The sequence below is a fragment of the Stegostoma tigrinum genome, chromosome 14, assembly GCF_030684315.1.
Source record: "Stegostoma tigrinum isolate sSteTig4 chromosome 14, sSteTig4.hap1, whole genome shotgun sequence".
In the NCBI taxonomy this organism is placed as follows: domain Eukaryota; kingdom Metazoa; phylum Chordata; class Chondrichthyes; order Orectolobiformes; family Stegostomatidae; genus Stegostoma; species Stegostoma tigrinum.
The window spans coordinates 74690768-74705108 of NC_081367.1; the positions used below are offsets into that span (position 1 = coordinate 74690768).

Sequence of the window (14341 nt, forward strand, 5' to 3'; positions counted from 1 at the left end):
TTGGTCCAACCATTATTGCTGACAATAATCGCAAACATTAGCCCCACCTGCTTGCGCTTGGCTCATATTCTTCCAAAGGTTTTTTTATTCACATACTTAACTAATTTTTTTTATATTGTAATTGTACTCATGTTCACCACTCCCTCGAAGTTCTTTCCACAGACTAACCACCCATGTCTTTTTCACGTCTCTATCCTCTCATTTTAAAAATATGCCCCCTCGTCTTAAAACCTCACATCGTAAGAGAAAAAAAACATCTACCATTCACCTTATCTATACACCTTACGATTTTATAAGCCTCTATAAAAAGGTCACTTCTGAACCTCCTATGCTCCAGAGAAAAAAAAAGACCGATTCTTTCCAGTGTGTTTTTATACCTCAAATTCTCCATTCCCAGCAACAACTTGGTAAATCTTTTACCAGCCCTCCCCAATTTAATATCTTTCCCATAGCAGGGAAGTAGGAACTACACACAGTACTCCAGAAGAGGCCTCATCAACATCCTCATACAACCACAACATGACATCCTAACGCCTGTGCTCAAAAGTCTGAGCAATGAAGGCAAGTGTGCAAAAAGCCTTATTAACCACCCTGCCTACCTGTGATGCAAATTCCTAAGAATTATGTACCTGAACTCCGAGGTCTTTGTTCGACAACACCACACAGTGCTGTACTATTAATTGCAAAAGTCCTGCCCTTGTCTGCTTTACCAAGATTGAACTCCATCTGTCATTTCTCAGCCCACTGGCCATTTGATCAAGACCTCTTTGTAATCTTAGACAACCTTCTTCACTGTCCACTATTCCGCCAATTTTGGTATCTTCCACAAACCTACTAACCATGCCTTCTATATTCTTATCTAAATCATTTATACAAATTACAAACACAAAAGTGGACCCAGCATTGATCCCTGCGGAAGACGCTGGTCACAGACCTATTATGGTCCAAGTTTATCCACTGTTTACTTTATACAGATGAAAACATACGTACCCGAAGATACTCTTCCAAGTTGTGTATGGTGACAACTGTATCCTTCCCTCCTTTTTTCAGTTCAACACTGGCATATCCAGGTAGTGTGAAGTCCAGTCCAAGATCTTCCACAGAGCAGCCATTCATATTGAGGCTTTCCAGAGCCTGTTGAAGACATTCTTTGCTCTATCAAGAGATCCATATTGACAACATTAAATCTAATCTTGTTATGTGCTCTAAGTACCTGCCCTTGGTAACTTCCAAGTTTTATTTTTCCACAAAATGAACATGGGATGTTTAGAGAGAAAATAACTAAGTCAAAACCTCCTTACAGAGAGAGATTGACCATGGAAGATCGGATGGCCATCCGCCAAACTCAGCCAAGTCTGCAAAGTAAGGTCACCACAGCATGGCAAGTCAAGAACTAAACAGCAAGCTCATTGGGAACTTAGCAAATGTGCACTTCTGAAAATGAAAACATGCTACATGTTAAGCAACCTGATATTCATTTCAGTCAACAAGTGCAACTCAGTTGATGGTAATTTGTTGCAAAACAAACCTGGGAACATCAAAACTGGACTAATTTCTAAGGTGAGGGTTGGTTAGAGTTTGTCTCATTGGGATATGCCAAGTAACAGATTGTTTCCCAAAATGCCATGCAAGAAAAACAAGTCTTGGCAGTCAAACCAATGAATGAGAAAACTTGAGAATCGGAGCTGCACAGACACTTCAGTCCAAATTGTCCCTGCTGACCGGGTATCCTAAATTAATCTAATCCCATCTGTCAGAATTTGGCCCACAGGCCTCTAAACCCTTCCTATACCCATCCAGATACTTTTAAAATGCTGTCATTGTACCAGCCTGCACCGCCCTCTCTGGAAGCTATTTCCATACACCGCACCACCCTGTGAGAAAAAGTTGCCCCTTTTAAATCTTTCCCCTCTTATCTCAAACCTATGCCCTCTAGTTTTGGACTCCCCTATTTGGGGGCCACAGGATACTAAGTGAGTATTTTGCATCTGTTTACTGTGGAAAAGGATATGGAAGATAACGTGTGGAAATAAATAGCAACATCTTGAAAAACGTCCATATTTCAGACAGTGGTACCGGATGTCTTAGAGACCTTGGCTATTCACTCGATCCATGCCCCTGATGATTTTATAAATTTTTTTAAAGATCACCCCTCAGTCCCTGCTCCCCAGCCTATTCAGCCTCTCCCTACTGCTCAAATCCTCCAAACCCTTTCTAGTTTCACAATAGTTTCTTCCTCTCTGATGAAGGATCTACGCCTGAAACATCAGCTTTTGTGCTCCTGAGATGCTGCTGGGCCTGCTGTGTTCATCCAGCCCCACATTTTGTTGTCTAGTTTCACAATATCCTTCTTATAGCGGGAAGACCAAAGTGGCCTCACCAACAACCAATGCGGCCACAACATGACTTCACAACTTCTATACTCAGTAAACTGACCAATAAAGGCAAGCAGACCAAAACTACCCTGTCGACTTGCAACGCCACTTTTGAGGAACTATGAACCCACACTCCAAGTTCTCTTTATTCAGCAACATTCGCCAGGACCTGACAATTAAGTACATGGGCCCTGCCCTGATTTGCCTTTCCAAAATGCAGCACCCCACACTTACCTAAATTCAACTCCTTTGCCACTCCTCAGCCCATCTAATTAAGATCGATTTGCTCTGAGGTAACCTTCTAGCCTGTCCACAACACCTCCACTCTTACTAACTATACCCGCTACATTCACATCCAATGCATTTAACATAAATGATGAAATGCAGTGGGCCCAGCATCCATCTTGTGGCACACCGCTAGTCACGGGTCTCTAGTCAGAAAAGCAACCCTCCATCACCACACCTGGTCTTCTACCTTCAAGCCAGTTCTGTATCTAAATGGCTAGTTCTCGCTGTATTCCGTGTGAACCTTGTCAAATGCCTTACTGAAGCCCATATAGATCACATCCATCACTGCGCCCTCATCATTCCTCTCTGCTACTTCTTCAAAAATTACTTAAGTTATGAGAAACGATTTCCCACACACAAAGCCGTGTTGACTATCCCTAATCAGTCCTTGCCTTTCCAAATACATATAAATCCTGTTCCCCAGGATTCCCTCCAACAACTTGCCCACCAGTAACATCAAACTCACCAGTCTGTAGTTCCCTCGATTTTTACCAACATTTTTTAAAATAGTGGCACCATGTTAGCCATCCTCCAGTCTTCTGGCATCTCACTCATAACTGTTGATGAGACAACTATCTCAGAAAAAGACACAGTAATCAGTTCCCTGGCTCCCCACAGGGTTCTGGATACTGCTGATCAGGTCCTGGGGATAAATCCACCTCAAGATGGCCAGTACCACAACCTCTGTTGTATGGAAATTTTTCTATATGTTTATTTTTTTATAAGTTTATTTTCATTCACTCCCTATCTTCAAATCCTTCTCCAAAGTAAACTCTGACGTAAAATACTTGTTTAGTATCTCCCCCGTCTGCACACAAACAGCCTTGCAGATTTTTAAGAGGTCCTACTCTCCCTTGTTACCCTTCTGCCCTTAATGTATTTGTAGAATGCCTTTGGATTCTCCTTAACCCTACTTGCCAAAGCTATCTCATGCCCCCTTTTGCCTGCCTGATTTCCCTCCTAAGCATTCCCCTACTGCCTTTATACTCTTCGAAGGATTCACTCAATGTCTGCTGTCAATACCTGACATGAGCTTCCTCCTCTTTCTTGACCAAAATCTCAATTTCTCCAGTCATCCAGCATTCCCTACACCTACCAGCCTTGCCCTTCACTTTAACCGGAACATACTGTCTCTGGACTGTCATTATCTCATTTTTGAAGGCTTCCCATTTTCCAGCTGTCCTTTTACCTACAAACACCTGGCTCCAATAAACTTTTGGAAGTTCTTGCCTAATGCCATCAAAATTGGCCTTCCTCCAGTTCAGAAATTCAACTTTTAGATTGGATGTATCCTTTTCCATTACTATTTTAAAACTAATAGAATTATGGTCACTGGCCTCAAAGTGCTCCCCACTGACACCTCAGTCATCTGCCCTGCCTCATTTCCCAACAATAGGTCAAGTTTAGCACCTTCTCTTGTAGGTACATCCACATCAGAAAAGTTTCTCGTACGTGCTTAAATTCCTCTACATCCAAGCCCTTAACACTATGGCAATCCCAGTTGATGTCTGGCAAGTTAAAATTCCCTTCTACAGCTACCCGATTATTCTTACAGATAACAGATCTCCTTACAAATTTGTGATAAATGAACATGGTTCTTCAGGAGCCTTAAAGGCATACAATGTTTTTTAAATTTAGAACAGTAAATATGGAGAACTGAAAGTACAGGGCAAGGCAGCCCAGTAAGCTGCTTAATTTTCTTCATGAATTTCTCAAACATGAAAGTGCTCACTTTGTGTGAACAGGCACACTAGAATGATGTTTAGGGGAAGAGAGAGAGGTGGTTTGTTAAGGGAGTGAAAGGAGCGTAGATAAGCAATAATGGCGCTAACCCATAATATTTAGTTTAACTGCCCACATGTTTCAACCGTACAAAACTGCCCTTTTGTTTTAAGTCAGATATTCTTTTCTACGGAATGCCATAAATGCACTTGTTTCAGGTTTAAGGATACAGGGTCCAGGAGGCAAAACGGTTAAACTGACATTTTTCATTCTTACCTGTGATCTGTCCTGCTCTAATTTCTTCTTTTGTTTTATGATATCCTCAAGATGACAAATTGATTTTGCTACAACTGGATCAATGTTGAAAAGGTCATGAGAGCAGAGGGAAATTTCTTGCCGCAGCATCCATTTGTAAAATGATAGGCTAAGAGGCAAATCCAACTGCTCAAAACAAATGGTGGTGGTGGGGAATGGGGGTAGTGAACGAGAGGGAGAAAAAGAGTGAGTGAACCAGAGTGAGCACGACAGAGAGAGAAAGACAGCAAGAGCAAGAGGGGCAGAGGCAGTCAGGGCAGGAGGGAGGGGGAGAGAAAGAAAAATAAGTGAAATTACTTCTACACAATAAACAGACTTTCACAATTTCAATGTTCACATACCTTTTCCCAATCCTGGAATAGTCTGCATTACAGTTTCATTAAAATCAGTCATCGCAAATCTGCAATGTACATTGCAGTGATATGCACCACAGAAAAAGACAGCTCCCCAAATCTCAAGGTTGAATGCAGGCATGCAGGGCAGTCTTATGAATGTCCAGTTTAAAATCTATTATGTAGTTCTATCATATACACCTTAAATAAGCAGAACTGATCTTGAACAAAATAAAAGCACAGTAATGTAAACTTGTGGTTCAATGATGAGATGATTTTTACACTAAATTGCAAAGTCATCTGAATATCTATATTAAAAATTCCAAAACTGAAGGCATTCCCCCCACCCCGACCAAATTAAAAAGGTCTCCATGACGTTTACAGTCTGTTTGCCAACACCATTGGCAGGACATGGCCATCACTGTTAGTTATGGAATGTCTTAGTCCTACATATCACTTGCTGTTTATGTTGTTTTACAGAACTCCACAGATTCACCACATTAAGAAGAAATTTCTCAAGTCACTTGACACAAGGTTTATAGTCCAAAAGGTTTATTTGAAACCACAAGCTTTTGGAGCATAGCCCCGCGGTCAGGTCAAGTGAGAAAGAGAAGCACAAAGAACACAGAAATCAAGGGCAGAAAGATCAAAACATCATACAAATGGTGTGAATGGAGTGTCGGATAATAAAACTGCAGGTGACCAAGAGCATCAGACTGTGTGAATAAATTGTCAATTAAATGAGACAGAGATATAATTAAAAAAAAAATTAAAAATAAAAAGTGGTGCTGAGACAAACCAAAATGACTGGAATAACATGATAGATTTGAGAATCGCACTCTGAGGGTCTAACCTGGTGCCTTGAATGAAGGTGTAGGGGTGTGTGCGTGCACGCGTGCGTGACTGTCTGTGGCAGGGGGGGGGGGGGGGGGGGGGGGGGCAACACACAAACCTTCCACTTCAGACAGGGGTTCACCTGCACATCCATCAACGAGGTCTACTGCATCTGCTCTCGACGTGGCCTCCTCCACATCGATGAGACCAAGTGGAGGCTCAAACACCACTTTGTAGAGCATCTGCGCTCTGTTCGCAACAAATGACAACACCTTCCACTCGGGAACCATTTCAACTCCCCCTCCCACAACATGTCCATCCCGGGCCTTCTCCAGTATCACAAATGAAGCCAACTGGAAACTGGTAGTGCAGCACCTCAAATCTGCCTTGGGAGCCTACAACCCAAATATGGACTTTACCAGTTTGAAAATCTCCCCACCCCTGGCCTCATCCCCTGACCAACCCTCCCTCTCCTCACCGCCTCCTTGACCTGACAATCTTCTCTCCCACTTATCCACTCCTCCCACCTCAATGACCAATCCCCACAATCCCCTACCGACATTCACCTATCACTGTCCCACCTATCTTCCACAGCCCCATCCCTCCTCTCTCTATTTTGGAGCTCCATTCCCTCTCCCCCATTTCTGAAGAAGGGTCCTGACCCAAAACTTCAATTTTCCTGCTCCTCTGATGCTGCCCGGTCCGCTGTGTTCCTCCAGCACCACATTTATCTCTAACTCCAGCATGTTCAGGGTGCTTATATTTTTATCAAGTCTCCACCTCACTTCTACCTCTTGTCTTAATGGAATTTTTTGCATATCTAACAAGACAAAAATATTTATTCATTACTTCTGTCATTTATCTATTAACTTCCCATTCTCACTCTCTAAAGAATCATCTCTCCCTTAAATACTTGTATACACGCTTGCTACCTAGTTTTAGAATTCTAGCTAGCTTCTTCTTAACACAATCCATATTCTGCAGCATCTTATTAATTTTCTACCACAAAAACCCAACTGATCCATTCTCTTATCAGCCAGTTCATTTCAGCTGACTCAACTTTCATGTCCATTGTTACCCTGATTTATCTTGAAAACACTGGTCTGAGGCCACTCTTCTTTGTAATCCAGATTAAACTGCATTGGTGCTGCTACTCGAGGTGTCTTTACACTGAGGTCAGTAAGCTAACCCTGTGGCATTACATAAAACACAACCATCCTGTCCACAAGAGAAAATCTTAGTCAATATTTGACATGTGTGGCACAAATATTATGACACGCTTATAGTCTTGAATCCACAAGCTTCTGGATTCTGGAACACAACTGCACCAGGCTCAAAGATTGCTACAAGGAAACTCAACGAGCCAGATACATCCTTTATAAGTGTTTGTCACTGAAGCAATCCATGCTCAAATACAGCAAGACCTGAACAATATTCAGGCTTGGGATGAAAAACCACATAATGCTAGGCAATGACCATTTTTAATGCAAAACAATTTAGCACACTGCCCCTTGACATTCAATGACATTACCATCATGGAATCCCTCACTATCAACATGCTGGGACTTACCGTTGACCAGAACTCAACTGGACTAGTCATATAAATACAGGATCTGAATGAGTAGGTCAGAACTAAGAATCCTGCAGCGAGCAACTCTGATGACTCCCGAATCCCATCCATCATCCACGAGGGACAAGTCAGGGGTCGGACAGGTACAGCTCCAACACTATACTGGACAAAGTAATTCACTTGACAGGCACCTCAAAGATCTACACACTGTTGCTACTGAGCACCAGTGGTACTATCTACAAGATGCATTGTAGATATTCACCAAGGTTCCTTAGACAACACCTTCCAAACACACAACCATTACCATCTAGAAGGACAAGAGAAGCAGATATACCGGATCAACACCACTTGCGAGTTCCCGTCCAAGCTACTCAACATCTTGATGTGGAAATATATTACTATTCCTTCAGTGTCACTGGGTCAAAACCCTAAAATTCTCTTAAGGACACCGCGGGACCACCTACAGCACATGGACTGCAGCAGTTCACAGAGGCACCTCACCACCACATTCTCCAGGACAACTAGGGTTGGTTAATAAACAGCTCATGCAGTGGTGTCCACATCCCATAAGTGAGTTTTTAAAAAATAGGGAAGAAGTGATAAATTTGGAAGCTGTGCAAAGGTCCGCATTTTTCTGTAAATTTCTGATCAACCTATGATTAGGATTGCTAGTCACAAAATATGTTGACAAGTAGATGAATCAATGCTGCTGCTTTCTTGGTACCAAGAACACAAATGCCTTCATTGGAGTTTAATGTGGGAAACTGTGATCTTGAATGCTTTGGCAGGAGGAACAGAACAGCAGCATACTATTTAAATGGTGGCTCAGCACTCAGAAGTACATGGGATCAGAGTCCCTGGTACACGCCGCAAGACATTAGCTTGTGGACACGATCCAGTAATTTCAAAGACAAATGGAATGCTGCCATTTATTGTAAGGGGAATGGAACACAAGTCTGAAAGATTTGCTGCAATTACACAGGACTTTGAGGTGGTCATATCAGAAGTAAGTGCAGTTTCGATGATGTTATTTGAAAAGGAACATAACAGCATAAGAAACAATTTAGAAACAGTTCCTTTGAATCACTCTTGGGAGTTTTTAAATTCATTTGCGGGATGAGAGTGTCAATGGCTGGGCCCAGCATTTATTCCTGTCCCTAGTTGCCCTTGAGGGGGTGGTGACAAGCTGCCTTCCTAAACTGCTGTGGGTTGACTGACATTGGCATTAGGGAGGAAATTCCAGGGTTTTCACCCAGTGACTGTAAAGGAATGGTAATATATTTCCAAGTCAGGATGGAGAGGGGCTTGGAGGAGAACTGGTGGTGTTCCCTTATATTTGCTACCCTTGTCCTTCTAGACGGAAGTGGTTGTGGGTTTGGAAAGTGTTGTTGAGAATATTTCAGGATTTTCTGTAGTGCGTCTTGTAGATAGCACACACTGCCACTACTGACCGTTTTTTTTTGGGGGGGGGGGGGAGGGAAAGAGTGGATGCCTGTGGATGTAGTACTGATCAAACGGGCTGCTTTGTCCTGGATGGTGTCATGCTCGAGTGCCATTGGAGCTGCATCCATCTAGGCAAGTGGGAAGTATGAAGTTTTGGCGAAGATCTATACCTCAGGTTGTGGGTGAGGTTGTTAACTTGCTCACTCAGCTGGCTTGTTTTCATTCAGACATTTCTTCACCATGCCAGGTGACATCATGAGTGGAGCCTCCGACGAAGCCATATTATTGTACACCTCTTGGAATTTATACTGTCCGGTCCATTATGGCGAGTAGTGTCATTTCCTGTTTTGATCTATATACGTTTGTATATGGGGTTCAATTCTATATGTTTGTTGATTGCATTACAGGTGGAGAACCATGCCTCTAGGAATTCCTATGTGTGTCTATGTTTGGCTTGGGCTACTATAGTTACTTAGTCCCAGTTAGACGGAAGGCCTTCATTGTCGAGTGTACCAATATTAAGGAGAGCTCATCATGTTTTGCTCTAGATGATATTCATGTATTCTGATGGCTTGTTTTCTTCTTGTCTGCCTGATATAATGTTTGTGGCAGTCGTTGCATGATATTGCCACATTGGCTCGACATGTTGTGGGGATGGGGGCTACAATCCTTGAGAGTATTTGTTGTAGAGTGGCTGTGGGCTTGTGGTCTATCATGATTCACTATGGTCTGAGCAGTCTTGTTCTCAGTTTCAATATGTTCTTGACATAGGGCAGTGTGGCCAATGTGTTAGGGCTTACCATGTCCTGTTGTTGTCTGGGTTTAAGGATTAAAGACCTCATTCCCACAACATGCAGAACAAACGTGGTTTACAAAATACCACGCAACGACCACCACAAACATTATATCGGAGACACAGGAAGGAAACTAGCCATCAGAATACATTAACATCAACTAGCACCAAAACAACATGACAAACTCTCCTTACTATTGGTACCCTCAGACAATGGAGGCCATCAACTTAACTGGGACAAAGTAACCATAGTAGCCCAAGCCAAACATAGACACGCATGGGAATTCATAGAGACATGGATCTCCACCCGTAATGCAGTCAACAAACAGAACTTGACCCAATACACAAACCCATAACAGACCGAAACTGGAAATAACACTACTTGAAATAACAGACTGGACAGTATAAATTCTAAGCAGAGTAGAATAACATTGCTTCATTGGAGGCTCCACTCATGATGTCACCTGGCATAGCGATGAAATCGCCTGACTTCTCTTGCAGATTCTCAATAGGCACTAGGGAGACAGGTGATGAGTTACTCGCTGCACTATTCTTCGTCTCTGACTTGCTCTTTTAGCCACTGCGTTTACGTGGCAAGTCTAGTTGAGTTCCTGGTCAATGGTAACCCCCAAGATGTTGATAATGGAGGATTCAGTGATGGTAACACCACCGAATGTCAATGGGGGAGTGGTTAAATTATCTTTTGCCGACAGTTATAGCCAGGCATTTGTGTCACACAAATGTTACTTGCCACTTGTCAGCCCAAGCTTGAATATTGTCCAGATCTTGTTGCATTTGGATACAGACAGCTACAGTGCGAGTCGCTGCGAATAGTGCTCAGTGCACAATCATCGTCAAACACCTCATTTCTGACTGTATGTTGGAAGGAAAATCATTAAATGAAGCAGAAGATGGGTCGACCTGGGTCACTACCCTGAGGAACTCCGAGAGAGATGTTCTGGAGCTGACATGATTGATCTCTGACAACCATGATCATCTTCCTAAGTGCCAGGTATGATTCCAACCAGTGCTGAGTTTGCCCCACTACTCAGATCGTAGTTTTGCTACAGGTCCTTGAGCCACACTCAGTCGAATGCAGCCTTGATGTCAAAAGCTGTCACTCCCACCTCATCTCTGCAATTCAAATCTGTCATCCATGTTTGGACCAAGGATGTAATGAAGTCAGGAGCCAAGTGGCCCTAGCAGAATCCAAACTGGGTGTCACTGAGCAGGTGCTTGATAGCAGTGTCAACGGTACCTTAGGTTACTTTACTGATGATCAAGAGTAAAGTGATGAGGCAGTAATTGGCTGGGTTGAATTTGTCTTGCTTTGTGTGCGCAGGATCTACTTGGGCAATTTTCCACATTGTTGGGTTAATGCCAGTATTGTAACTGTAGGAAGAACTTGTCTAGGGGAGCAGCAAATTCTGGAGCACAGGTCTTCAGTTCTATTGCCAGAATATTGTCAGGGCTGCAGCCTCTCCAGTATGCAACCATCTTGACATCACGCACAATGAACAAATTGGCTGAAGGCTGGTATCTGCGATGCTGGGGACCACTGGAGGAGGCAGAGTTGGATCATCCACTCAGTACTTCTAGCTGAAGATTGCTGCAAAAGCTTCAGCCTTATCTTTTGCACTGATGTGCTAGGCTGGGCTCTTCCATTGTTCAGGATGGGGATATTTGTGCAGCCGCCTCCTCCAGTGAATTGTTAAATCGTCCCCCATCATCAACTGACTGAAGTGGCAGGACTGCAAGGCTTAGATCTGAACTGCTGGTTGTGGGATCACTTAACTGTATCACTCGCTGCTTATGCTGTCTGGTGTGCCATGTAATCCCATTTGGTGACTTCACTAGGTTGATAGCTCATCTTCAGCTCTGCCTGGTGCTGCTCCTGGCATACCCTTGTACTCTCCACTGAACCAGAGGTGATCCCCTGACTTGATGGTAATGGTTGAGTGGGGGATATGCCAGTCCATCTGATTACAGGTTATAGAAGAGTCGTGAAATTCTGCAGCTGTTTAGCTTCTCATAAGGAATGTTGAACAAGTTGGTCTGACATGCATTTAAGTATAGAAAAAGGAAAGAAAAATGTATGAAACATACAAGATTCAGAGGAAGTTAACAGAACAGGACAGAGTGCGCTTCTTTTCCCTTCATGTGGGTCTTTCCAATGGCATTCCAATTCTAGATTACAGCCAAACCGAATTGTGTAAGCTATGTTTTCTAACCTCAACAATTACACCTGACAGTTTAAAGAAACTCCAGAAATTGCTTCATAAAACAATCTCTCCAGTCCCAATTTCTACATCATTTTAGTATTGCTTACAGTGGAAAAACAGGATTATGAACTTAAAAATCTGCAATCAAATGATGCGTATTACAAATTATATGCAGACTCATACAGTAGGTACCAGTAAAACATACCAATCGAAAGTCCATGATTGCTTTGGCCAAAAACTTGCCCAAAAATCGTAATTTCATTTTCACTTTAGCCACATGTGCCGGCTTTGTATTCCTTCCAAAAGGGACAGGGAAAAGGCCCCGTGGATTATGGATGTATCTGGTCCCTTCTTGGCTACCTAACAACACAATTAAGGTAGTTAGATGGCAAGCAATTTTATCCTTGCTTTAAAACAGTTCTGGATAACTGTTTACAAAACAGCTGGTATTGGCTGAGAAACAGGTTAAGAATGAAGAATGGCCATAAGAATCCAGAAAAAGTTGACACACAAGCATTACAGTCAGAATCAAGCAGGCTCTGCGTACAGCCAGTACTGCATCACACCAGGGTTTAAGCGTTTGCAGAAATACTCAGCAGCTTTTAGTTCAAAATCTCACGTAAAATGTGACAATATTGTGACCATACAAGTTATCATGAACACTAATTCTATATTAGTTAGCTGCTAAATGTAGGCCTCTGTTATAACTCAACACTTGTGTAAAGTGAGAGATAATGGGAACTGCAGATGCTAGAGAATCCAAGATAACGAAGTGTGGAGCTGGATGAACACAGCAGGTCAAGCAGCATCTCAGGAGCACAAAAGCTGACGTTTCGGGCCTAGACCCTTCATGCTGTGTTCATCCACTTGTGTAAAGTTATTCACTTTAACTTGGTTAATTCAAACTGCACTTGTTTCATCAGAACCATGCAGCTTAAGAGGAAGGATTGAGGGTATAAAAATGGTTATGGTAATTCAAAGCATCATTAAGTAAATGTCAGAGACTAAAGTTTGGAATATTTTGTTTAGATTAGCTCATGAAGCTGTGTATTTTGCACTGCACCAATTCAGACAGACTGCAGCAATGAACAAAGAAAAAGAGAAAGGCAACCACAGTGAAAGCTACCAGCCAATTACAAGATTACCAATATTTCATGAATCACTCCATAGAAAACTTAATTGTTTTTGTTGGGTACATTCTCAGCATTTCAGACTATTTTCAGGACACAAGTGCATTGTGGATCAAAAACACATTCACCAAATGTTCATTTAAGCAAATGGCAGATACTGGAACACCATAATAAAAACCATAGTTGCTAGACCCAAGTTTGCACCATTTTCAGTTTTACTTGGTTTAATTAGCAAAATAAGAACTTTGTATAATGAAATAGTAATTCCAAGCTTCATAATATGATCACAACCATTTTTGCTTTAAATTGAATTCATTAGCTGAAAGCAGGTAAAAAGGATGAGTTTATTATTATTTTCACAATTTTATTGAACAGATTGTACCTTTAGGATGGGATAATGTGACTTCATCTCCGCGCCACAGACCCAGATCAGCTCTCTGCAGTTCCTGAGATACAAGTGCATAGAATTCCAATGTTGGACCTAGGCCCGTCCCAACCTAAGGAAAACGTTAGCTGGTTTTAGAAAAGTTGAAGTGAAGGTTAAGTTATCATTAACAGGATTAAAATAATTGGGCACAACAAATATACAAAAATGATAAATTCTGACGAAATGTGAATCAAAGATAGGCTTACTTCGTTTTCATATTGAATCTCCAACATTGCCCGTGAACTTCCCAAATCCTGCATTACCGATTCTGCTTGTTTTAACAACTCTTCCCTGTTTACAGTACGCTGCAGGGGGAATTAAAAGAATTAACAGTCGGAATAGAATTATCTCCCAAGGCCTATTGAAAGAATGATAATTGTTTAAAACTCCTTTGCCAATTTTTAAAGAGATGGATTGAACACTGGAGTACGTTTTTACATGGATCATTTTCAGTGAAGCAGCTAAATATTTTGGAGACCATGTGACATTGGTGGACAGCAGCTAAGAATGAGTTTGACTTCGGCTGAACTATCCAAAATAGCAGAATCCCCAATAATTTCCCATGCATAAATCAGGGGGGAATCAGGAAATTTTGCTGTAATTTGTACTAGCCCCCAGATTACTAGATTATTTGAGTTCACAGATAACCAACTGATTATTATACAACTATCGGGCTAGCATGGCCTTGAGAAATCTCTCTGAATTGTCACTAAGTAAAGCATATGTTAAATTCTTTCTGAAATGCTCTGCATATTTCTGCTCACACAATGATAGAAAACATTTGCCAGTTGACCAACTCCTTCCTCACTATCCATGGACTCCCACACACAACAATTTACCTACACTTCACTCAATCTACTCGCCTGCATTTGCTGCTTACAACATGGTCT

The 14341-nt window shown here is 42.1% G+C and overlaps 1 protein-coding gene across 14 annotated transcripts in view; it reads right to left on the minus strand.

Moving 5' to 3' along the window:
* The window catches only part of trip12 (thyroid hormone receptor interactor 12), a 212129-nt gene that overhangs the window by 19720 nt on the left and 178068 nt on the right, over window positions 1–14341 (minus strand). For 13 of the 14 annotated variants that reach the window (XM_048542108.2, XM_048542107.2, XM_059651238.1 and 10 more), the window contains 5 exons: window positions 13658–13756; window positions 13407–13521; window positions 12100–12254; window positions 4662–4826; window positions 991–1155 (listed from right to left, as the gene is read on the minus strand). In XM_048542108.2, the coding sequence (XP_048398065.1) occupies window positions 991–1155; window positions 4662–4826; window positions 12100–12254; window positions 13407–13521; window positions 13658–13756 (699 nt within the window). The remainder of the gene's footprint in view (window positions 1–990; window positions 1156–4661; window positions 4827–12099; window positions 12255–13406; window positions 13522–13657; window positions 13757–14341) is intronic. The other variant, XM_048542112.2, reaches the window with a different exon arrangement.